Raw genomic sequence first — 23,491 nt, 5'->3', positions numbered from 1 at the left:
TCCCTCTGCCTGTGTCTCTGCCTTTGTGTCTCTCATGAATAAATAAATAAAATCTTAAAAAAAAAAATCCACTTCTTCCTCAGCGGCCTCTTCCAGGTTCTTGAGGTTGCCCACATTCTTCCTTACCCAGCCCCTCTATCTTTAAACCACCAATGCATGCTGAGTCCTCACACCTCCAGGTTCTCTGGTTCTGTCACCAGCCAGACAAAACTGTTTTTCAAGGGTTGGTGTAACTAGATTGAGCCCAGACAATCTTCCTTTTGCCATATTTCGTAGCATAATCACAGGAGTAAAATCTGGGGGCAAAAGTCAGGAGATTGTCTTAAAATTCTGCCTACCACATAAGGTAAGTATATGTTTACTTTATAAGAAACCATCCAACTGTTTTCCAAAATGACTGCACCATTCTACTTTCCCACCAGAAGTTGAGAGTTCCAGTTGCTTCACATTCTGGCCAACATGGTATTGTCAGTCTTTTTAGCTATTTGTGGTTTTTTGTGGTGTCTCATGGAGTTTTCATTTGGATGCCTAATGATAGGCATCCAAATGCCTGATGATAATGAGATCTTTTGGTATGCTTATTAGAGCATAAAATTTTGTTTGATGTAAGGTTCTGCTTGAAAAAAAGGTTGAAAGAGGGGTGCCTGGGTGGCTCAGTCTGTCATTTGCCTTCAGCTCAGGTCATGATCCCAAGGTCCTGGGATGGAGCTCTGTGTCAGGCTCTCTGCTCAGTGGGGAGCCTGTTTCTTCCTCTTCCTCTGCTTGTGTTCTCTGTGTCAAATAAATAAAATCTTAAAAAAAAAAAAAAAAAGGTTGAAACCTACTGGCTTAGATAAACTGAGGTTCTTACAGAGTCTGTAATCTGTGAATCTCTTAGTGGGGCTCAGGGCTTAACCACTTTTCTGAAACAGTGAAACAGTCTCTCTTTTCTTTTTTTAAATATTTTATTTATTTATTTGAGAAAGAGAGCAGGAGTGGGGGCGTGTACAGAGGGAGAGGGAGAAGCAGACTCCTCGCTGATCAGGGAGCCCAAAGTGGGGCTCTGACATGGGGATCTATCCCAGAACCCTGAGATCATGACCTGAGCCAACAGCAGCAGCTTAAGCAACTGAGCCACCCAGGTGCCTCTCCTTTTCTGAAACAGTCTCTTGAATGTAGATAAATGTAGGTAAATCGTCAGTATAAGCACTATGCTCCATGTGTGGTTTAGAGATGAAAGCAACAAACATTTCTTGATTATCTACAGGGTTACAATCCCAAATCTGAAATTCTGAAATCCAAATTATTCTGAAAACCAAATGATTTTTTCTTGGTTGGTATCAAAACTCATTGGTAGCAAAACTTGACATGAATGGGTTTTGTTTATTTTTTTACAGAAGGACCCTCTTTTGTCTTATGCCTGTGTTGGCTGCCTGGAAGCCTTGCTTGACTACCTGCATGCCCGGAGCCCAGACATTGGTAGAAGCCCTCCCCATTCTCTGATGTTCCCCTAGGGCTGGCCAGCCCCTGACACCTTTCTGTCCCAGACTCCCAACCTCTGGTTTTTGATTTACATTCATTTTGTTTAATTCTTTTCACAACATGTAAGGGCATTGAAATGCCCATTATATGGATGAGGACACTATGGTCCAAAGAGGTCAAGTAACCTGTCCAACCAAAATCACAAAGCTCCAAAGTTGCAGAACCCTTCCCACAATAGTGGAATATGTGGTCTCCCTAAGCCAGGCAGCATAGGTGGATAGAAGCCCAGGGAAAAAAGAAACTTCCAGTGGCCAGTTTGTCCAATGCCCTGCCTCTAGCTGAGCAGCCCCTTTTTAAGCCAATAAAAGAAATTCCTCTTCATCAATGTTCCAAGGCCTATGGAAAAGCAGTAACAACCCAGGGTGACTGATGTTTCCTATAGCATTTCATGTGGTCTCCCAGCCCTGGAATCGGTTTTTGCTGTTTACCCTCCTGGATGCTGGAGAGAGTTCCTTCCTCAGACCTGAAATCTTGAGGCTCATGACCCTGGTAAGTACAGAATGGATGGTCCTATGGGGTGAAGAATGTCATTAGCTGGGTGTTTTTGAAGAGTCCAGGTAGAAGGGTAGAAAGTAGAGGGGCTGGGTAGGCCTTTACCTTACAAGAGGCATGCTCAGAGAATTTCCTGTAAACACCCACATCTTTTCACCCCAGAAGACCCAAATACTCTAATTCATTCACACATGAAACATTGGCCAGGGCCTGCTGCCACATCTAGATCCTATGCTAGGGACCAAAGAGGTCACTGAGCCAAATGCTCTGGCTTTTAAGGGTCCCTCAGTCTAGAGGATATAGATAAGGAAACTAATAGTTAAAACATGACAGTATTAGTGGCACAGAAGATACGCTAAGTGCTTGGAATGCAGTAAGTGCCTATTGAATAAACAACAAAGCAGTGAGCCTGTGAATGATAGTGAAGTGGATCAATGAATAAATCAGTATTTGGTATGGGAACACAGAGAAGAGTACAGTTGACCATTGAATACTATGGGGGCTAGGGGTGCTGACCCCCTCACAGTTGGAAATCTGCATGTTAGCTTTTGACACCCCCCCATACTACTAATAGCCCACCGTTGACTGGAAGCTTTACCGATAACATAAACACGTATTTCACATGTTCTATGTACTAAATACTGTATTCTTATAATAAAGGAAACTAGAAAAATGTTAAAATCATAAAGGGAAACTACTTTTACAGTACTATACTATATTTACCCCAAATAAATCTGTGTATAAGCAGACCTGTGCAGTTCACTCCTGTGTTGTTCAAAGGTCAACTGTAATAGCTTCTGCCAGAGCCAGAAGGGAGAGGTGAATAAGGATGTAGTAAGCACTAAGTTAATGCCTGTATTTCTTTAATGAAATGAAAGAACATTCAACAGGAAGGTAACATTTTAGCTGAGACTTGAAGGATTAATAGGCCAAGAAGAAAAATATTCCAGGTAGTGGAAGTGAAAGCAGGTACACGAGCACATGGTGGTATATTTGGGTAACCACATGTAGTCTATTTTGGCCATGAGTGTGAGGTGACAGGCCAGGGAGTGAGGGGAAGAGTACTGAAGGGGTCAGCAGGACCAACTCTCAGGGTTTCACAGTCTGCCTCATTTACCCCACTCTTCTATGATACAATCCCACCACCTCTGCCCACCGACCCTGAGCTCCTGAAGGCAGGGTTCTCTGGGCTTCAGATCTATGCCCTCAGCCCAGTGCCAAACACAGCAGAGGCACAGGAAATGTCAGTGAATGAAGGAGATACCAAATCCCTGTGTATTTGGGGCTTTTCTCCCTGGCCTAGTTTGTGCGGTTCCAGAGCAGCAGTGCCCTCTCTCACGAGGAGGTGGATCATGTTCTTCAAGGCGCAGCTTTGGCTGATCTCTCCACCCTGTCGAACACCACGCTTCAGGCTCTGCATAGCTTCTTCCTGCAGGTGGGTGGGAAGGGAATGCTGTATAGCCACCATAAGGCTAGATCCACTCACCACCATCTTTGCTATGGAGAATGGGCACTCTAGCCACAGTGGCCAATGGGAAGCCAGGAATGCAGAGGGTAGAGGGTAGAGAGGGTCTGTATGGAGTGGCCACTGAGGCCTGTATTCCCTGCCACCTTTTCTCAGGTCCAGAGCATGGGCCTCCTGGGTGATCACAGCATGGCTCAGACCTTGCAGACCTCATTGGAGGGCCTTGCCCCCAGCACCTCCTCCGCCCAGCCGCCCCTGGACATGCTGTATCCTTTCTTGCATCTGGGAGCCTTGGTCTGGGCAAGGTCACCCAGGCTATGGGAGGCTGTGGCATCATGCTTCAGAGGGGTGACTCTGTAGCCTTGTCCTTTATATGTGTTAATGAGGATAATTAATAGTGATAGCAAGGACAATGACTTACTCTGTTTTAAGTTCCCACCAAGGACGAGACACATTACATGCACTGTGTCTAATCCTCACAGAAGGTAGAGGTGTTAACATAGCTGTAACTTAGACCAGAGAGGTTAAATGACATGCCCAGAATCACACAGTGATAGCATCAAGATGTGACCCCTGTTTGTCTCCAAAGCCACATCACCAAACTCAGGAAGGAGCCAGTCTTTCCCCAAGAGTTTTAGAGAAAGTAGTCCAAACCCAGTTCATACTGGTGCTTCCCTCAGCCTAATGGTGCATGTACGCATGCGCTCGATGACTGACCTGTCCCCGAGAAAGACTGGGGCTGTGGGCTAGAGGCCCTCTGGGGTGGTTGTGGTGCTCCAGACACCAGTGGAGCTGGTGGGTGTTGTGTGGTCGTGCTTCCTCCACACCCCCACTGGCTACCTCCCTGTCCCTCCTCCTTCCACTGTGCCTGAAACGGTTCTCTGTTAAATAGCAACTACCTACCCAGGTGTTGAGGTCCCAGTGTTAGAATCCGGCCCACAATTCTGAAGAATTCTGGGCTCTGGAAGTGTGGTTCTCCCGTGGTTGGCTCTACCTTTCTGCTGTTCTCCTCTCATGTTCTGCCAGTTACCTGGGAGGAGTGGCTGTATCCCTGTCCCACATCAGAGACTGACCCTCAAGACTCGAAGGCCCAGAAACAGAGAGAAGAGAAAATCAGAGCAGAATTATTGGGGAAATGGATGACAAGTGTAGCCATTTACTCCATTGTTGACATGGAATCAGGAAATAAAATGATACACTCGCATGTCTCTGTTGGCTCTGTAAAAACATTTCAGTCTCAACTTCTCTGGACTCCCTGGAGCTGGTAACTCTGCCAGTCAGATAGTGGATTGCTTCAGAAAGGAATGTGTCCTGGTAACATGTAAGGAGCACCAGCCGGTTGCCTCAGCTGTACTCAGAAAATACCCGTCCGGGGGGACCCCTGGGTGGCGCAGCGGTTTGGCGCCTGCCTTGGGCCCAGGGCGCGATCCTGGAGATCCGGGATCGAATCCACCGTCGGGCTCCCGGTGCATGGAGCCTGCTTCTCTCTCTCTCTCTTTCTCTGTGTGTGTGTGACTATAATAAAGATAGATAGATAGATAAGAAAGAAAGAAAGAAAGAAAAGAAAGAAAGAAAGAAAGAAAGAAAGAAAGAAAGAAAAAATACCCGTCCGGCCATCCACGGGGCTAGAAGTGCGAGAAAGGCTAAGTGTTCGCTACCCGCTACCTGTGCGATCCAAGTGCCCTAGAGGCACTCTACCTGCTGCCTCACCTCATGTGAAGGTGGAGAGAGGTGCAATGCCCAGGTAAGGAGGCTGAGCAGGGCAAATCTGCCTCGCTAGCCGGTCCCCACTGTTCCCTGGCTGAAGCAGGCCCCTCGTGTTTCCCTGGGCTCTCCCCAGCGCTTGTATTTCTATGTCCACGTGTGCGGTTCTTTCACTGTCGACTCTCCACACCTGTGCCTGCTTCCTGCTTCCTGCTCCTCCCAGCTCAGCCCACCGCGCCTCTGCCTCCCGGTCCCCCACCCCCACCCTCTGGGTGCCGGGAACTGGGCAGCCCACCCTTACTCCTGGGGTCTGGCTGTACCGACCCTGCACAAAACTGAACTCCGGCCTAATAAACGGATAGGGAGGCCCCCGAGACTGGGTTTAGAAGCTGGTGGGACTGGAGCAGAGGCGCCAACTTCGCACTGCAGGGTTCTTAGAAAAACAACAGCGAGTCGTGACCCACCGAACCGATCCGGTCAACTTCGGTTTAACACTGTCAGCTGATGGAAAGTTTCGGTCAGGGCCCCAGTCCGCTGACGCGCCCTCTGAGTCGGGCCCAGACCCCACGCAGACTTCACTTCCTCCAACCTGAAGGAGACGGGGCGATCAGCGCGAGCGCCCCGCACGGGGTGGGCGGGACACAACACCCCTTCACTGCGCCCGGGCCGCGGGGGGCGGGGCCGGAAGTGAGGTCAGCGGGGCGGCGGTCGCGGCCCGCGCTCATTGGCCGGCAGCGGCGCTCGGAGGTTCCTGCGCTACGGCTGGCGCGTAGCGTGAGGTCCCGCGCCTTTGCTACTCGCCCGGCGGGTCGTGGAGCGGGGTTGCTCGCCGGAGTCCTGCCCGCGCGCCCCTTCCCGCAGCGCCCGGCCAGGTAGGTGGGGGCAGGGGTCGGGGGAGGGCGGGCTCCCTTGTGGGGGGTGGGGAGGCAGGACCCAGGGGCCCTGAACCTGCTGCTGGGTTAGTGGATGAGACTCGCGGCTCCGAACACTTCTTGTTGGAAGGACTCGTTCCCTCCCCTGGGGAGACCCAAAGGGCTCGGGGCAGCAAGCCGGGTCCGCGAGCCCGCGTGGCCGGCTCAGATCCCACCGTCGCCATATCCACCCTCACAGAATGGGTTCGGAGTAGCGTACCCAGCACCCAGCCAGGAGGAGCGCTGGGAGCGCACGCGGCGGGATTGAGAGGCAGGGCGAGCGGGAGTAACTAGAAAAAGCAGAATCCGCCTCCCCGGAGTCCGCTTTTTCGGTTTTCCTTCCCAACTTCTTTTCCCTTTCAGTCATTTACGCCTGTCTAATACCCCCAGGCTTCAAGTTCTGCCCTAGCCCAGGTCTGGTTCCCTGAGTTTAGAGCTTCACGTGGAAGGCAGGTGGTCCTGGGTGCACTTGGGCTACTCCTTCCCATTTTTAAGGCTTCAGTTGTCTCCTCTTCGTAGGATGGTTCCGAGGCGGTTCTCTGAATGATCTCTGCAGGCTCTGTCAATAACAGCATCTTTCCCCTGGAGCAGGTGTCCTGATAGAACAGTGGCAGCTTTGAGGTAGCCTGTGCTCATTTAGAATCTTGGTTTAGCCTGCGGATAGCTGAGTTCTTTGGGCAGTCACCTCACTTTTTTTGTGCCTTGGTGTCCACATTGGTAAAATTGTGCCGCTCTCATCTCAGTGGGAGGCTTCCTCTGACCACGGTTTCATATTGCATCCCACCAACTCCCTCATCCTTCTCTGCTTATTTTACAAGTTTATTGATTGTTTCCCCTACTACAGACAAAAGTACCACGAATGCAGTGATTTTGTTTGTATTAGACACTGCTGTATTCCCAGCTCTAAATGAATGTGGTACTCAGAAAATAATTAGGGAATGGTGCTCCAGTAGGAACAGGTGTTGTGGTGCCCGTGGTTCCATAGTGAATGAGTGGCAGCCTTCTTACCCAAGCCTGTGCTGCCTCCTTTCCTGCCCTACATCCCTTCTTCTGTTCTTTTTTTCTTAAAGATTTTATTTTTAAATAACCTCTACACCCAGTGTGGGGCTCGAACTTACAGCCTCAAGATCAAGAGTTGCATGCTCCACTGAGTGAGCCAAGCAGGTGCCTCATTTCTTTTGTTCTGATGATAGAAGTCAGAGAAGGAGGGAAACTGCAAGTTTCATATGTCCCCTGACTGCTTGGGCTTCCTTTACCAGATACTTTCTTGGGATCCAGCATGGGATGTGTTGAAAGGAAATAATGACCAGCCCCTCTTTCCCCAGGCTAATACTCACCCAGTCCTTTCTCCCTACAGCAAGGAGATGACTTTCTTATCTCTGTTTTACAGGTGGAAAAGCTGAGGCTCAGAGAGGCTGAGCAATATGCCTGAGGGCCCACAGTCAGAGGCAGAGCCAGAGCTCCAGCCCACAGTTCTAGACACTGACTCCTGTGCCTTAAGCATCCCTAAATTACCAATATTATCTGTTTCATCCTTTCTACCATCCCACAGTGTTTGTGTGTCTGTTGGTCACAGGCCCTGGGCTGAGACTGGTGCTCCAGAGCTTCCCAAAACTGAATTTGTGGTATTTGGAGGCCATGTTATGTCAGGAAGTTGCCATTCACTTGCACTCTGTGTTTTATATAACCAAGCTCTGGATCTCACCTCTCTCTGGGTTATTTTCCTAGCTCTAGGATCTTACCTATGGATCTTCTTCAGTTCTTGGCCTTCTCCTTCATCCTGCTATTGTCTGGGACAGGAGTCACAGGCGCCCTGAAAACCTCCCTGGATCCTAGCCTGGAAATCTGTATCCTTTGGGATGGCAGGGGGGTTAATGAGCTGTTTCTGAGGAGATCTATAAACAGTCTTTCTGTACCCCTTGGATTCCAGGGTTGGAGCAGACCCAGCCTAAGGGGACAGGGGAGAAAAAATGAGGTTCTCTAACCAAACTTTGATCAAGTCAATTCTCTTCTGATCCTCAGGTTCCTCATATGTTAAATGGAGAAGGCAAGGCAACCCCCACAGGGGCTCTGAGGATTGTGCATGTGTTTTGCATGTTGTGGGTAAGACTCAGGCCCTGGTATACTAGGCTCCCTACTTTGGCCAGGCTTTGGGGACACAGAGAAGAGTCAGGACCAGTCAGTCCCTCTCTTTGAGGAATTCACAGGCATCACACTGGACTCTGTAATCAGCACTAATGAACCATGGACGGGGAGGAGAGGCATGTAGATACACGGTGCTTTGGCTTTGGAACTGGGTCTTAAAAGAACAGAAACTCATGGAGAAGGGGTGGTGGCATCCCAGGCAATGTACAATATAAAGTGTACATTATAAACAGAGGAGTGGAGGTTCTGGGAATAGTGAATGGTTGTAAAAGGTGGCAGGAAGACCATGGGAGGGGAGGACAGGAGCCAGTTCCTAAGAGATGTGTTCAGGGTGTTGGATATAGAATCTTGTGTGAAATGGACAAATGATACATTGCAGGATATCTGTGCCTCTCAGTTTTTCTTCCCTGGAGGTGGGAGGATGGGGAATGTTTCAGCTATGGGCATCCATGGCCCTTGCAGATACTTGCTGGTCGGGAATGGGCCCTCTAGACTGGGACCAGTGGATTATCCAGGCAGGAGTATGGGTGTAAGCCCCTTAACTTAATGCTGTTCAGACAAGAAGATGTTTGAGGTGAAACGACGAGAACAGCTGTTGGCATTGAAAAACCTGGCACAGCTAAACGATGTTCACCAGCAGTACAAGATTCTTGATGTCATGCTCAAGGGGCTCTTTAAGGTGCGTAGGGGCTCTTTAAGGTGCGTGTGGGCATGGGGTAGCTCATGGCAGGCCTAGTCTTTGTTCTGGGCACTGATGATGGGTAGGAGTTCCCTAAGGGGTTGGTGTTCAATGAGGGGGAACTATATGCACAAGATTTGAAATAGGGTTTAAATAAATAGGGCCATCTGTGAAGGGTTCTGCAAAGCCGCTCAGCCTGGGTGGGGTTCCCTCAGGTGCTGGAGGACTCACGGACAGTGCTCATTGCTGCAGATGTGCTCCCAGATGGGCCCTTCCCCCAGGACGAGAAACTGAAGGATGGTATGGTCTTCCCAATCCTACCCTTTCCTCCTCCCCACTACCTTAATCTTCTACAGCTGCTCCTTCCCTCCTATTCTCACTTTTTTTCTCTGGAAGTATCCTCTTACAACACCTTGTCCCATATTTCTCCAGGCATTTCTAGGCTTCAGAGCCAGTTTTCTGGGCCCCTGATGTGGGTATATTCCTTTGTCCTGTACTGTGCTTGGGGCATGAGAGACAGAGAAGCCTCTGCCCATGACCCCACCTCAGGGATTCTTGCCTTTTCTACCATCGTGACCCTTGTAGAGAAGGCAAGGGTTGTTCGTATTTATAGGAGAAAAAGCAGTTCTGTTGAAGAGACTGGCCAGTGGGGGCAGTTAAGAGTGCTCTTTACTACTGTTTTAAAGCCCCAATTCCCTTAAATCCTTTTTGAGACACTGGGAAGAACAGATAAGATAATGTTCTGTGTCCTCTTATCTCCTCTTCCAAGAATTGTTCTCCTGTGGTAATTCCCCCCTCCCCCATTAAGTGGTTATATTCTAACAATAAAACTGGTTAGATTATACTGTCTGGGAGAAGATGGAAATAGCACTTAAATGTCAAATGGTGGGGACTTTACAAACATCATCTTAAATCTCCGCTCTCAGAGGAAGGCACCATTGCCTCCATTTTCTAGATAAAAGAGGACAAGTAGTTTGCTCTTGCAAACCTGTAAACCAAGCTAATTCCTGAGCTCTTTGAGGTTTAAGATTGTTCTGAAGCCCAGAGGTTCCCACTCCACTTGTCTTGGACCCAACCTGGCATCTACTTATCTCTCTGTGTGGCCTGGCCAGTGCTGGTGAGGGCTGCCTGGGCCTTATCTGCAGTGGTGGCTCAAACAGGGACTTATAGCAGGGCTGGGTATGTAGTTATAGTTCAAAATAGCCTAGGTTGCGGGGGGACCTGCTGCCATGATGGACATACTAACTTAGTCTGAACTGATCTGTTGATGAGAAGAAGGACATTAATGGGAAAATTGGTGAAATTCAGATAAGGTCTAATAATTAATATCGATGTTAATTTCCTTGTTTGGATAGTTGTACAATAGTTATATTAGATGAAGACATTAGGGGAAGCCAAGTGAAGGAATTTTATAATATATGATGGAAGCCTAAAATTATTTTAATATAAGGTCTTTTTTTTTAAAAAGGTTTTATTTATTCATGATAGAGAGAGAGGCAGAGACACAGGCAGAGGGAGAAGTAGGCTCCATGCCCGGAGCCCGACACAGAACTCGATCCCGGGACTCCAGGATCATGCCCTGGGCCAAAGGCAGGTGCTGAACCGCCTAGCCACCCAGGGATCCCCTAATATAAGTACTTAAGTAGTTAAAACATAATAAAATCGGGAGGTGCCTGGGTGGCTTAGTTGGTTAAGCATTTGCCTTTGGCTCAGGTTATGATACTAGGGTCCTGAAATCTAGCCCCACACTGGGCTCCCTTCTCAGTGGAAAGTCTGCTTCTCCTTTCTCTCTGACACTGCCCTGCTTGCGTGCCCACGTGCTCTCTCTCTCTCTCTTTCTCTTTCTCTCTCTCTCAAATAAATAAAATCTTTAAAATAAAATAAAACTGGAAAGAGATTTAAAAAACCGCCAAAACCCTAATGTGTTCCCTGGTTGTCCTAATAGTCATGACCCCTCACACATACTACAGTTGTGTTAACTGTGGGGCCTGGCTCTGGATATTTAAAGGCCAAGTTGGGGAAATAAGATCCAGCCAAGCCTCATGTGATGCATGTGTCTTCATGTGCAGAATGGCACCCGTCTCTCTGGTCCCCACAACAAATGACATACAGGGGGAAGAGCATGGCCTTTGGAGTCAGACCTGGGTTTGCAGCCCAGATTTGCCACTCACCAGCCATCTGAGCCTCATTTTCTGTCTGTAAAATGGGAACAGCAGCCTTATCTCCCTCAAGGTGGCTTTGAGGATTCATTGATCTGGTGGACCTACAGCCATTAGCACACACTATACACGTGGTCAGCACCTGTGGATAGTGGGCACAGTTCCCTTGTCTGATTAGTAGGCTTAGTGGGCTTCTACTCTCTGTAGGGTGGCTGGGGCTGGCCAGATGGGCAACAGAAGGGCATCTGCCCAGGCCACTCATCAGGATCCTCTTGCCAGCTTTCTCCCAAGTAGTGGAGAACACAGCCTTCTTCGGTGATGTGGTGCTGCGCTTCCCGAGGATTGTGCACCACTACTTTGACCACAATTCCAACTGGAACCTCCTTATCCGCTGGGGCATCAGCTTCTGCAACCAGTCGGGCGTGTTTGACCAGGGGCCCCACTCGCCCATCCTTAGCCTGGTAAGGACTAGGGCAGAGGAGGTTCAGGAGCCCTCTGCCTGGTGGTGTGCTGTGAACCTTGAATCTGCCTTCATTTGGGCCTGAATGTCAGCCCTTGGTTGTGCTTTCTGTGATAAGCCTCAGGGCGCCTTGAGATGCTATCTCAGGGAGTTCTGTGCTGACCTGGGTCCCTAGGGGTCATCACCTTTTTCACATCTGCCTAAGTGTTGGGCCTGGGTCCCACCATGGAGGGAGTGGCTGTGGGTAAGGAGTCAGGAGAAGGCAGAGGATGACTAATTTTTCTTCATCCATAGATGGCCCAGGAGCTGGGGATCAGTGAGAAAGACTCTGACTTCCAGAACCCATTTAAAGTAGACCGCCCAGAGGTAAGCTGTTGGGGCCTATGGCCATGTGTGGTCTGTCTCTGCCAGGTCATGGGAAGCCAGGTCATATAGGGGCTGGAGCATGAGGGCTTTCAACTTGGAGCCAGACATACTTGAGGTTGGATCCATATTCCATCACTTGCTCATTGGTGCCTTTGAGTAAGCCCTGTCTTCGTTTCAGGCTCGCTGTCTTTTCATGGTATATGGACCCCAGCTGCAGGGGAGGCAGTCAGAGGCTGCAAACACACCCATCCCGATGTATAATAGGCATCCAACATCAAGTGGATGCTGGGGAGATCAGGCCATGCTTCTCTGCCCTTGAGCTTCTGAGCACTCAGCCAGGCTTCTGTCTCACATTCCTGCATATGCTTTCATCCAGAGGTGGGCTCTAAGGGCTGAAGGCTGCAGGGTAGGATGACAGATGGGGACACATACAGTAGAGGGGAGAAGGGAATCAGGTAGCAGGGGCAGGAAAGGCTGGAGGACTGGACTTATCAAATCACAGGCTCTCAACTCTGGTGTAGGGAGATGTGTCAGGGTCTTCGAGGGACCTAGGATTTTAGCCTGCTACTGTCCATAGATGCTGAGAGGTCAGAGACATCGGAGTTTATTATAGCAAAAGCAGTATCCAGACTGTTGGCCTGGTCATATGGGTTCCCCTTGTTCCCCAAGTCACCCATGCAGATGCTATGCATGCAGTGGGTTTGTGTGAATCTGAAAAATACCAAGCTTGAAATATTTATAGCCTTTATAGTGAATAGAAGCAAACCTACTCTTAGGGGGGCAGTTGTCATGTCATCCTTCCCAGTTTTCTGCAAGCTGTCCTGACAAATAGCCCAGATACAGACTGATCGGGGCTTTTCTTTCTTGGTGTACCCAGTGAGAACATGGAGGGATGTTCAGGGCCCTGGTTGATTGCCTCCCCCACAGTGTCCCCCATCCCTCCCCACACCCCCTCCCCAGCCCTCTTAGCTTAACTTAAATTTCCACATGAATGTGCTATTCAATCTCATTGATCTGATAGGTAAAGGCTAGGACCAAATATGTTCAGTTTATTTCATACTGCCATTAGATTAAAGCTTCCATCATAGGACTCTGAGCAACAGAATGAAGCCAGCCTGCAGTGTTGAGCTCAACCCTCTAGTGTTGCAGATTCAGCTAGCTGTGATAAGTCGTGGGTAGGCCAGTAGGTCTTAAGTTAGACAATCAGAATGTGCTCTAAGGCCAGTCAGTTACTTGTTACCGTCCACACATCTTTGATGTCATTGTCAGTAGTTACAGGGAGCAATAAATGGACCCAAAGCAGCCCTTATCCCCAGCAAAAGGACATTTCTTTTTTTTTTTTATTTAGAGAGAGAGTATGCACATTCATGTGTTAGTGGACAGGGTGGGAGGGCAGAGGGAGAGAGAGAGAGCAAGAGAATCTTAAGCCGGCTCCATGCCCAGCATGGAGCCTGACATTGGGGCTCAGGGCTCCATTTCATACCCCTGGGTTTGAGAGATCATGACCTGAGCCGAAATCAAGAGTCTGATGCTTAATCAACTGAGCCACCAGCACCCCAGTAAAGAGGCATTTCATGGCCCACTGCTTCCCACATGCTACTACTTGATTTGAGTCATCATTATATTATTGACCTGAGCCCTGAGGGCAATATCACTATGGAGTTGCAGCCTCAGTTGCCCTACTTGGCATAATGGAAGGGCACTCAGGCATCAGGAGAAGCAGATGGATTTTTATCTATCAGATTAAAACAGGTTGTACTGCCATCTATGTCTGCACAGGGTCATTTTGGGAACTGCTTTTGATGGCATTGGGCACATTAAAATAGTTCACTACTGACCATATCCATAAGAGTTTTCCTATCACAAGGTTGAGAGTAACATACCCAACAGCTGATCAGATTGTCAGCTGCAGCTGCCACTTGGCTTGGGCAGACTCTAGAATTATTTGCCAAATGGCAGGGCTAGATCTAAGAGACCAAGAGGATTAATTGTTCCTTCCCCAGATGCTAAGATTATTGCTACAGAATCAGTGTGCCATATCCCAGTACCCATAATTCCACTTTTTCTCTAATCGTCCCCTACTCTCACCTGGACTTTCTTTCCTCCAGAAGGGTCAGATATGAATGGGACAAGAGCATTTTTACAAAACATTCAAAGACACATATTTTCCTGGGGAGATCAGGCCATGCTTCTCTGCATGGGCCTGATCCATCATGGGCCACATGGGCCACTGTAGGGGGACTAGAGGGAGCATACCCAACCAAGTGGTCATTGTCCTAACGATCTCAGGTCATACCATTCCAACCAGGGAGTCTAGGTGGTCAAGTCAGAAATACAGAGTCCTCTGCTTTGCTCCTGTCCCTGGTGGAAGGTATGTCGCCAGCCTAGTACAATGATGCATTTAGGTGGCAATGCTAGTTAACTGGGCATTATAGTCTTGATCAGTGTTTTGATTCTGGTTGGTCTCATCAGGGAATGGGCCTATGACAGGCATCTAAACAAGTGATCTGGATTATTAAATTATCAACCACTATTTGTTTTCATAGTTTGTGGTCTCAAAGAGGAATGGTTGTCTTTGATCTGCCCATCCATAGTCTTCTGAGTGGCAGGCCATTAGCATAATGACAGTCAGTAGAAATATGCTGTGCGTGATATTAGGAATATTATCTAGGCAAGGCTGGTGGCTTCTAATTCTGATTATTATCTGACTGGCCTTGTTGCAGTCAGTCTTCCAGCATTGTCACTGGGGCTGCTGCTGCCAATAGACAAGAGTGTCTAGGGTTCCCAAGAGCACTGCATGCTTGATGAGGTTTGATGAGGACTGAGTGTATAGTTCTGCTCATGGCTGTAATTTAGGATACAATGCAAAATCAGGAGAGGGAAAAGGCTCATAGGGTGAATTTTGAGGGAAACCAGGCACAAGCCTCCAAGAGTCCTCCCAATAGAGTTCTTTAGGACTTCATTCCCTCAGCAACAAGATGTGACATGTGAGAAGCTGTCTGTCAGGGAGGTTCATTAAAGACTCGGTGCCTAGGTTGTTTTGGTTTTTTTTTTGCCTAGGGTTTTTATCAGGAGCTGGTCACTTAAGCGCCTACGGCCCAGTGCATACCAGAATTCCAGACAACCAGGGGAAAAGCACGTGTTCAGCATAAACCACATTGTTGGCAAAGTTTAGGCTCATCACTTAAGGTGGTGAGAGCCCTCCCAAAATCCAAGTTTCCAGATACCAGCCAAGATCCAACTTTAGAAGCAGGCCTTTCAAAGGATAGCAGTTAGACTGGCTATTTAACTCTTCTGGACAGCGCCATTAGCTCTTAATTTAGGTGAACAATTAGTGGATCAGGCATCAGTATTTAGTGGAACCTCTGAATCAAGGCCCCCTTTGAACCAGAGGCTTTGCTTCAGGCAGTAGAATGGGAGATGTGGGTTTTCCTACTAGGGTTGCTGTCACCCTGTCATGTAACATCCCTCAAGGTTGCTTGCTTCCATTGCAACCCTGATAAATGGCCAGTGTAAGAGCAGTCAGAGCATATCCAACAAGAATATTCAGGGACACTCAAGGCCATGGCCAATTGCCTTTTTCAGTGAGGGGCACCCACAGGGATGCTTTATTGCTGCGATACTGGCTCTCCTTGCCCTGTAGATCAGGAATGCCTCTGACATAGGAGGAGGGTGAGAGCATTCACCAGAGAGAATGGGTATAGGATAGATTTAGTTTGGCGCTGTCCCAGTGTGCTCTGCTTGGAAATAACCATAGCAGTAACATCCTTGCCTTACTTCTTGTTGGCTGGGGACATTCTCAAGATTTTACCCACTGTTTGGCATTCAGTAGGGACCTGTCCTACCAGCAGCAGTTCAGGTTTACTCAGCTCCCCTCATGTACTCTCCATGCTAGGGTGTATTCTGGGATGTCCTCTCCTCCTTCTTAGGTACCCATCACTAGAATGAACTCCCACCTCTCTGCAGGCACATCCCAGACCTCAGCCCTCTGGAGGCTGGGGAGGAACCAGCAAAGAAGTCCTAGAATGACAGTCAGTGTGAGAGTAGAAACCCAGGAGGTGATTGTTTCCCAGAGACCCTGTGAGGAGAGTGTAGCAAAGAGAGAGTGAGTGGCTTGTAGCAAGCATCTGCTGGAAGGCCGAGGAGCGTAAGGCCTGAGAACTGGCCCCTGGCTTTAGGAATATGGACACTGGCTATCAGAGATCCTAATATAAGCTGTTTTGGTGGAGCAGTGGGGACAGAGATTAGATTTCAAGAGAATGAGAGTCAAGGAAGTGAGCACAGCAAATGCAGACTACCTTTGAAGAGCTTTCTTTTCAAGGGGAACAGACCAATGGGAGAATAGCTGGAAGGAGTGTGGATTCCAGGGGAAATTTTAGGTAGGAGAGACTAGGCATTTTGGCATGTTGATGGAAATAGCACATTAAGGAAGAAGAATGGATGGTGCAGGAGCGGGAGAGTTGCTGGAGCTTCATCGCTGAGCAAGTAAGGCAGGGGAGATTTGGTGCCTGGAAGAGCAGTGTGGGCACAGAAGCAGCTGGGTTGATGGATGTGGAGGTAGGAGCTTGTGGAAGTTGTCTTGTGAGTGTTTCTGTCCTCTACAATGGTGTGTGGGGGAGGAGTGGAGTAGGGTTGGGGGCTCAAAGTGTGTCTAGGAGAATGGCTGAGTGAGCAGACCAAGGAGACATCCCAGATTGCTAGGCAGCACGAAGGGCCCACTTGAGGTTAACATCAGGAATTTTTTTTAAGTTTTTATTTATTTATTTATGAGAGACACACAGAGAGAGGGAGAGACATAGGCAGAGGGAGAAGCAGGCTCCATGCACCGGGAGCCTGATGTGGGATTCGATCCCGGGTCTCCAGGATCGCGCCCTGGGCCAAAGGGAGGCACCAAACCGCTGCACCACCCAGGGATCCCCCTTTGTTTGTTTTTAATTTCTACCTTGATCAACATTTGTCACATTTGCCCTAAATAAATGGGCATATTTCACAGCAGAGTTAACTTGAGTTTGGGGTACTATTGCTGCATTTCATATTCTAACATGGTTCATTCATTTATTTAAAAAATACATACTGGGATGCCCGGGTGGCTCAGTGGTTGAGCATCTGGTTCGCCAGGGCATGATTCCAGGGTGCTGGGATCCAGCCCCACATCAGGGTCCCTGCTCAGCGGGGAGTCTGCTTCTCCCTCTGCCTCTGCCTCTCTCCCTGCTTGTGTGCTCTCTCTCTCTCTCTCTCAAATAAACGAATAAAATCTTAAAACAACAACAACAACAACGTACTGAGTGCCATCTATATGCCAGGCAGGGGATGCCTAGGTGGCTCAGTGGTTGAGCATCTGACTTCAGCTCAGGGCGTGATCCCAGAGTTCTGGGATCGAGTCCCACATCGGGCTCCTGCATGGAGCCTGTTTCTCCTCCCTCTGCCTGTGTCTCTGCCTCTCTCTGTGTGTCTCTCAAGAAATAAATACACAAGACCTTTATTTTTTATTTATTTATTTTTTTAAATTTTTATTTATTTATGATAGTCAAAGAGAGAGAGAGAGGCAGAGACACAGGCAGAGGGAGAAGCAGGCTCCATGCACCGGGAGCCCGATGTGGGATTCGATCCCGGGTCTCCAGGATCGCGCCCTGGGCCAAAGGCAGGCGCCAAACCGCTGCGCCACCCAGGGATCCCTACACAAGACCTTTAAAAAAAAAAAAAAAAAATATATATATATATATATATATATATATATATATATATATATATATATATATAAGCCAGGCAAGTCCTGTGCTAGGGGGTAGTATCGCAGTGAGCAACACCTGACAGGATCCTCTTGTCCTTGGAGAGTGTTTGGGGGGGGGGGGGGACAGGCACGAAGCATGTGATCATGAGGGAGGAGCCAGCCCCAGCCCCAGCCAGGAGTCAGGGCAGGTCCCTGAGAGTGGTGACTGCTGAGCCGGAGCTAATGTAGCAAAGGGGGCAGGGACAGGACCACAGCATGTACAGAGGCTTGAAGTGGAAGCGAACAGGGCATCCAAGAACCCAAGGCAGGGAGTGTGAGGGGGGAACACGGGTAGGCAGCATGGGCCTGCAGATGCAGCATTTGGAACTTGATCCTGAGAGTAATGCAGAGTCATGGAAGGGTTTAAGCAGGAGTGTGACATGGTCAGATTTGCATTTTGCTTTTTTTTTTTTTTTTTTAAAGATTTTATTCATGATAGAGAGAGAGAGAGAGAGAGGCAGAGACACAGGCAGAAGGAGAAGCAGGCTCCATGCCGGGAGCCTGAGGCAGGACTCATCCCCGGGACTCCAGGATCTCGCCCTGGGCCAAAGGCAGGTGCTGAACTGCTGAGCTACCCAGGGATCCCCACAGATTTGCATTTCAAAAAGAACTAACTGCTGTGAGGAGAATGACTAGAGAGGGACCAGAGTGGGTGGAGAGAGTCTTAGGAAGCCCGGAGAGTCTTTGGGAGGGAAGTGGAGATGGTGATGGGGTTAGTGATAGGAGAGACGGAGAGAAGTAGATGAGTTTGGGAGAGACTTAGAGTTGCAATGAGCCATGCCTTGGCCAAGGACTCCATGTGGAGGGAGAAGGGGGGCAGCATGGAGCCCTGCTGTTCTTGAGGACAGGGACACTGGAAGAAGATTGGGTTTTGGGGAGATGGAGGCATGCCAAGTCTGGGGCATATTTGGGACATCCTAGTGGCGTTTAGATATGGAGATGTAGATTTGAGCAGCAACTGACATATACACGTAACAAAAGCCGTGGGTTTAGATGAGCTAGTCTGCAGAGAGCAGACGCCCTGGGGATTGCAGTTGAGGAATGCCTCCACTGAAATCCTCTTCTTCCCACCCTGGCTCGCCCTGTGTTCCTGTCTCCTCACCAGGACCACCATCCACGTACCATGGAAGCCAAGAGCCTGGGCACTACCATCTTCTTTTCCACCTCCTTTTCAGGGTCTGCCAGTTTGACCTCTGACCCACTGCTTTCTGTGTACTCTAATGCCTGGGCTTCTCTGCAGCTTGTTTGAAAGCAGCAGGATGCCCACAGTCCCTGCTCTCACTGGTGCCCTCCCCTCCTCAGGGTGTGGGGGTGGGGGGTGGGCCTATGGTCATCTTGGGCACTCAGCGGCCTCATCTTGAGGAGTCTGCTTATGGTTTCTCAGATGTCCCATGCAGGTTCACACCTTAGCACCTGCCCCTCTCTCATCCTGTTTGCCTGGTGAGCTCCTGGTTATCTTTCAAAATGCTCTAAGCTTTTCCCAAGCTTATTGAACTATCTCCTTGTCTGTAGGCTCCATGAGGACAGGGCCTGAGTCTAAGCAATCTTCCCACCACCAGAAGCCTACAGCAGCCTAGCTCAGAGCAAACTCTTTGCTGCCTGCAGACTAAACCAGCCTGCTCTGCTCTTCTCTCAGTTCATTTCCAGCACCGACCCTTTCCAGAAAGCCCTGAGGGAGGAGGAGAAACGCAGGAAGAAAGAGGAGAAGCGGAAAGAGATCCGAAAAGGCCCACGGATCTCAAGATCCCAGTCTGAGTTATAGCCATGAGCAGCCCAAGGCTCAAGGGGCCAGGAGGAGACCAGTTCAGAGGAAGAGGTGGAGGTATCGACTGGTGGTGAGAGCTGGCCCTTGTGAAAGAGGAGGTGGCATTCCCTCAGCCCTCTGGAGCCGGCTCTGCGCCCTAACAGAAGTGACTGGGCCACAGAGGGCTGGATTTCCTCCCAGGGGCCTCCCTGGAGGGAGTTCCAAGGGGGCCTTCAGAGGATGCCATGCTGCAAATCAAACCACATCAAGATGCTGGGGGATGCTGAAGGGATCCCAGCTGGACTCTCCCTTTGGGTTAGTACTGCTGGCCAGCTGGCTGCCACCCTTCTGGAGGAGGCAGCAAAACCAGGCTCTGAGCCACTTGTGGAAGTGCCATGCCTGCTGCTGGCCCCACTGTGGCACTAAGCTGCCCAGCACAGGTCCCAGCTCCCTGCAGTGATATAATAAAAGCCAGCAAACCCTCCGAGCTAACCAAGGCTGGTTTGGGCCCCAGGGAGCTGTGAACCCTTTCGTGGGGCAGGGGCCCGGGTAGGGGGACCAGGAGTCCTCCAGGATGTAGAGACTACCTTAAAGGATATTCCCACCTCATTACAAGGAGCCCTAGGCCCTGGCAAGGCAGTGAAGCAGGGCTTTGGCTTAGCTTTCCTATTCCCTTCTCAGCACTGTCCTTCATGAAGGAGTGAGCAACACGATCTCTGTCCTCAGATCTCTGGAGACAGTTCATGAGCAGGTGCAGGGTAGAGTCAACATGTAGTGTCTGGCAACCCTAGAAGTCCCTTGGCCTGTGGGTAGAGGATGTCAGGGGACAGGCTATAGCTCTGCAGCAGGCTGTGTTTTGCAATGGCAGTGCTGCCCCAAACTGGATTGGTCAGATGGAGAGTTCCCCATAGCAGAGTCCAGGGGCCATAGAGCAGGGAATCTGTAAGAGGGAATTAGGCCCTGAATGGGCAGCTACCCTTGAATCATGCTCCTCCCAGGCAGAGGAAGGAGGGACTCCGATGGGAATTCCAGTTCAGTTTCTCTGACCTTGCCAAGTCATATCTGTCTCTTAAAAGAGGAGAAACACATGACTATCTCAGAACCCTCCACCACCACCCCCCACCTCTGACAGAGTCCAAGAGGGATGGGAGTTTTGTCTCCGCCCCTCAGACTTGCTGAGTGACCTGACCCAGCCCTTCCCTGTGCTGTGGCTTCATTGGTAAAATGAATTTTAGTCTGAATCCTCTGCCCAGCCCTAAACTGCTTCTCTGAGTCTGGGGCCTGGCTTCTCAGTGACAGATGCTCTTTTCTGATGGGTCTTATGTCACCCTGTATGTACAGTTAAAGAGAGGGGTCAGTCTTACCTATCTTCACCTCTGTCCTGTCTGGCTCCCCTCTCCTTCTAGGCTCTACCTTCTACACCTTCAGCCTCTCCATCCTCAAATGGGCCCAAGTTTCCCCATCTGACACCTTCAAAGAAAGAAACAGAACCACTCAGCTCTCCCCCTCTCTCCTTCCCTTTGATGCCACTGGTGAATTGTTCCTGGAACTCCACCTCAAGTCTTAACTGTAGGCAGAGCCTTCCCATTTCCTTGTCAGGAAGTATAGAGGCCGTGGTTCCTTGCATCTAGTATTCAGTCCTCTGAGCAAAGTGCCATTAACCAGATGTACCAACCATAATGGGAGTTGTGCTGGTGGAGGTAGTGGCTGCTGGGACTAGAGTTATCAGTGGGGCAGGGGATGAGGGCGGTTCTAGTAGCCACACTGTCCTCACTGGTGTTTTCAGCATGGTCTTAGATATTGTTCCTGTCTGCTGAGCTTCAGAGTCCAATCTGAGGCACCCCTGGAGAATCTCAGAGCTCCCCTGTATCCTTAGAGGCAGGGTTTTTCAACAGTGGCATTTATTTACATTTAGGGCCAGATAATTCTTTGTTGTGTATATGAGGATGGCTGTTGAGTGTTGTAGGATATTAGCATTCTTAGCTTCTGCCTACCAGATGCTAGTAGCAGTCTCTGGACTTTACTAGATGACCCCTGGGGGCAAAATCTCCCTGGTCCACAGCCCTTGTTCCTCCTTATCCCAGCCCCACATCTTTGTCTGCTGTCCCTGGTTCCTGAGTCAGTGCCCCCAGGGAGATGCTGTTGGAAGCTCTCTGAGATGATCCTTCCAGGCTTCTGGGCTAGTATGTTGTCCTGGTTCTCTACCCTCAGCCTGAGTCTGCTCTGTCTCTTCCTGATTCCTCTTTCCTCACCTGCCCCTTAAACAAAACATTTTTTTAAGCTAAATCTCTTCTCTCTGCTCTTTTTTTCTTAGCAGTTGCATCCTCTGAGACTCCAAAGCTGATGGCACCTGCCCTCTTGCCCCTTATAACCCTCAGTCCTTATGTTTCAGTTTTTCCAAAACCAAATTTACTAGTTCCCATCCCCAAGCCCAATCTCTGTGTCAATCCGTAGGGTACATGTTCTTGCCTAATCCTGGAGGAGGTGACAACTAAATCTGGGGGAGGAGGGAGGGCACGCACGGTGAGCAAAGCCCTAAAAAGGGAGGTGTCAAGGTAGTAAATGAAAAAGGATATGCAAAGTTCACTTCTCTGGCCTGTAGTAATTGCCCTGTATGTGGTATATCTCTGGATATATGGTTGTCTGCTCCCTCCCTTTTCAAGTGGAGAACCTAGGTCCCCCCCCCCTTTTTTTTTAAGATTTATTTATTTATTTATGATAGAGAGAGAGGCGCAGAGACACAGGAGGAGGGAGAAGCAGGCTCCACGCCAGGAGCCCGACGCGGAACTCGATCCTGGGACTCGATCCCGGGACTCCAGGATCGTGCCCCAGGCCAAAGGCAGGCGCCAAACCGCTGAGCCACCCAGGGATCCCCGAGAACCTAGGTCCTAAGGAGTGACTTGTCTAAGGCTGCTCCAGCCCCGAGAGCCAGTCTCTGTTTTCCCAGTCAGGACAAAGTGCCAACTGAAAGAGATGTTCAGTTAGGTGGGATCCAGGGCCACAGGGAGAATGCCAGTGTTCTGCTGAGGCTGGGTGCAGCAAAGCCACCTTTCTTTGGCAGTTTCTACTGAGCCTTCATGTGTGCCTCTGGAGGGCACTTTGTTAGGCACTGCAGCCTCTGGACAGGTCCAGTTGGGAGTTGTGGGGACAGTGCAGAGTGAGAGTAGGATGTGCCTACTTACCTGTTCATGTAGCCCTCTTCTCTGGGTTGGGAGACCACTACACCAAAGTGACTTATGGTAGGCCAGCAGACAGTCACCCTTCAGTGTGGGGAGCCCTGCAAGAGGCTTAGTCAAAGGTGGCACTGCCCAAGTCAATGCCTGGTGCTGAGCAGAGCAGCAGGGTTTGGTTTTCTGTCTCAGGGTAAGACTAGTAGGTGTAGTCTGCATGTGAGCTCTTCTACATGTGAACAATGAAGAAACATTCTTGTCCTTTTTTCCCCCCAAAATAGGCAACCTTTTTCTTGTTATACATGTTCATTATAAGAAGTAATTTAAACAATGCTGAAATACCAAGGAGGTAATAAAATTAACCCTAAATCCAACCACCCTGTAATCAATGACTGACAGTCAGCTGTTGGGCCTTCCAGCCTTTTAACTCTTTTTTTTTTTCCCCAGCCTTTTAACTCTTAATGTGAACACATAGATCTCTATTTTGTTGGTTACAATAGCTACTGTGTATGGGCACATACAGTATGTCAGGCCTTATGCCAAGTGTGCGCTGGCAGCAGCAGCTCCTGCCTTAGGGTCTTTGTCCATATCTGTTCCCATGGCTACGCGAGACATGATTCCTCAAAATTTTAGGTTTCTTCTGAATTGTCAGAGTCCTTTGTTAGTTGCATCACACCCACTACTTTCCCTTGGTGATTTGTGCCATTGTCTGCTTTTTACTTTTGTTTAATGTCTGTTCTTTCACTACCGGAAGCTCTCAGAGGGTCAGGAACTGCCTCTTTTTGCCTGTCAGAGACGTTCAATAAATATTGTCGAATGAATGTGCAAATGATCTCGTTTAATCTTCAAAACTGAGAGAGCACTGTTTCCCCTGCATTTGAGATGACAAAACTGAGGCTTAGAGC

General features: G+C 49.3%; 2 protein-coding genes and 1 long non-coding RNA gene across 4 annotated transcripts in view; 2 read left to right on the top strand and 1 right to left on the bottom strand.

The window, feature by feature from the left end:
• MEI1 (meiotic double-stranded break formation protein 1) overlaps positions 1–4,668 on the top strand; it is a 73,401-nt gene extending 68,733 nt beyond the window's left edge. Inside the window, exons 27-31 of the mRNA XM_041756057.1 lie at positions 1,377–1,458; positions 1,904–2,010; positions 3,317–3,448; positions 3,635–3,744; positions 4,505–4,668. Coding sequence (XP_041611991.1) covers positions 1,377–1,458; positions 1,904–2,010; positions 3,317–3,448; positions 3,635–3,744; positions 4,505–4,550 — 477 coding nt within the window. The 3' untranslated portion in view covers positions 4,551–4,668. The remainder of the gene's footprint in view (positions 1–1,376; positions 1,459–1,903; positions 2,011–3,316; positions 3,449–3,634; positions 3,745–4,504) is intronic.
• LOC121491289 lies at positions 2,860–5,809 on the bottom strand. Its single transcript, XR_005987921.1, has 2 exons — positions 5,647–5,809; positions 2,860–3,442 (listed from the first exon to the last, which is right to left on the bottom strand). It is a non-coding gene; the product is annotated as an uncharacterized LOC121491289 (long non-coding RNA).
• Positions 5,810–5,904: 95 nt separating this feature from the next.
• Positions 5,905–23,407, top strand: CCDC134 (coiled-coil domain containing 134). Of its 2 annotated transcripts, none has more exons than XM_041756058.1 (7): positions 5,905–6,054; positions 7,822–7,940; positions 8,796–8,917; positions 9,133–9,217; positions 11,284–11,537; positions 11,831–11,902; positions 19,309–23,407. In XM_041756058.1, exons 2-7 carry the CDS (start codon positions 7,838–7,840, stop codon positions 19,432–19,434), a joined length of 762 nt encoding a protein of 253 aa, XP_041611992.1. In that variant the 5' UTR covers positions 5,905–6,054; positions 7,822–7,837; the 3' UTR covers positions 19,435–23,407. The 2 variants fall into 2 exon arrangements, with proteins under 2 accessions (XP_041611992.1, XP_041611993.1); XM_041756059.1 differs by having other exon boundaries at positions 5,906–6,054; positions 11,356–11,537.
• The last annotated feature ends 84 nt before the right edge of the window (positions 23,408–23,491 follow it).

The sequence above is a fragment of the Vulpes lagopus genome, chromosome 5, assembly GCF_018345385.1.
Source record: "Vulpes lagopus strain Blue_001 chromosome 5, ASM1834538v1, whole genome shotgun sequence".
Taxonomy (NCBI): domain Eukaryota; kingdom Metazoa; phylum Chordata; class Mammalia; order Carnivora; family Canidae; genus Vulpes; species Vulpes lagopus.
Note: the sequence above shows the minus strand (reverse complement) of the source record. Positions and strands in the feature narration are given on the sequence as shown.

Bases quoted from the DNA above. Each gene is read 5' to 3' on its own strand.
- CCDC134 (XM_041756058.1), top strand. From the start codon at position 7,838: ATGGATCTTCTTCAGTTCTTGGCCTTCTCCTTCATCCTGCTATTGTCT. The intron at 8,918-9,132 runs GTGCGTAGGGGC...GGGTTCCCTCAG, and splicing joins TGCTCAAGGGGCTCTTTAAG to GTGCTGGAGGACTCACGGAC. The intron at 9,218-11,283 runs GTATGGTCTTCC...TACTCTCTGTAG, and splicing joins GGACGAGAAACTGAAGGATG to GGTGGCTGGGGCTGGCCAGA.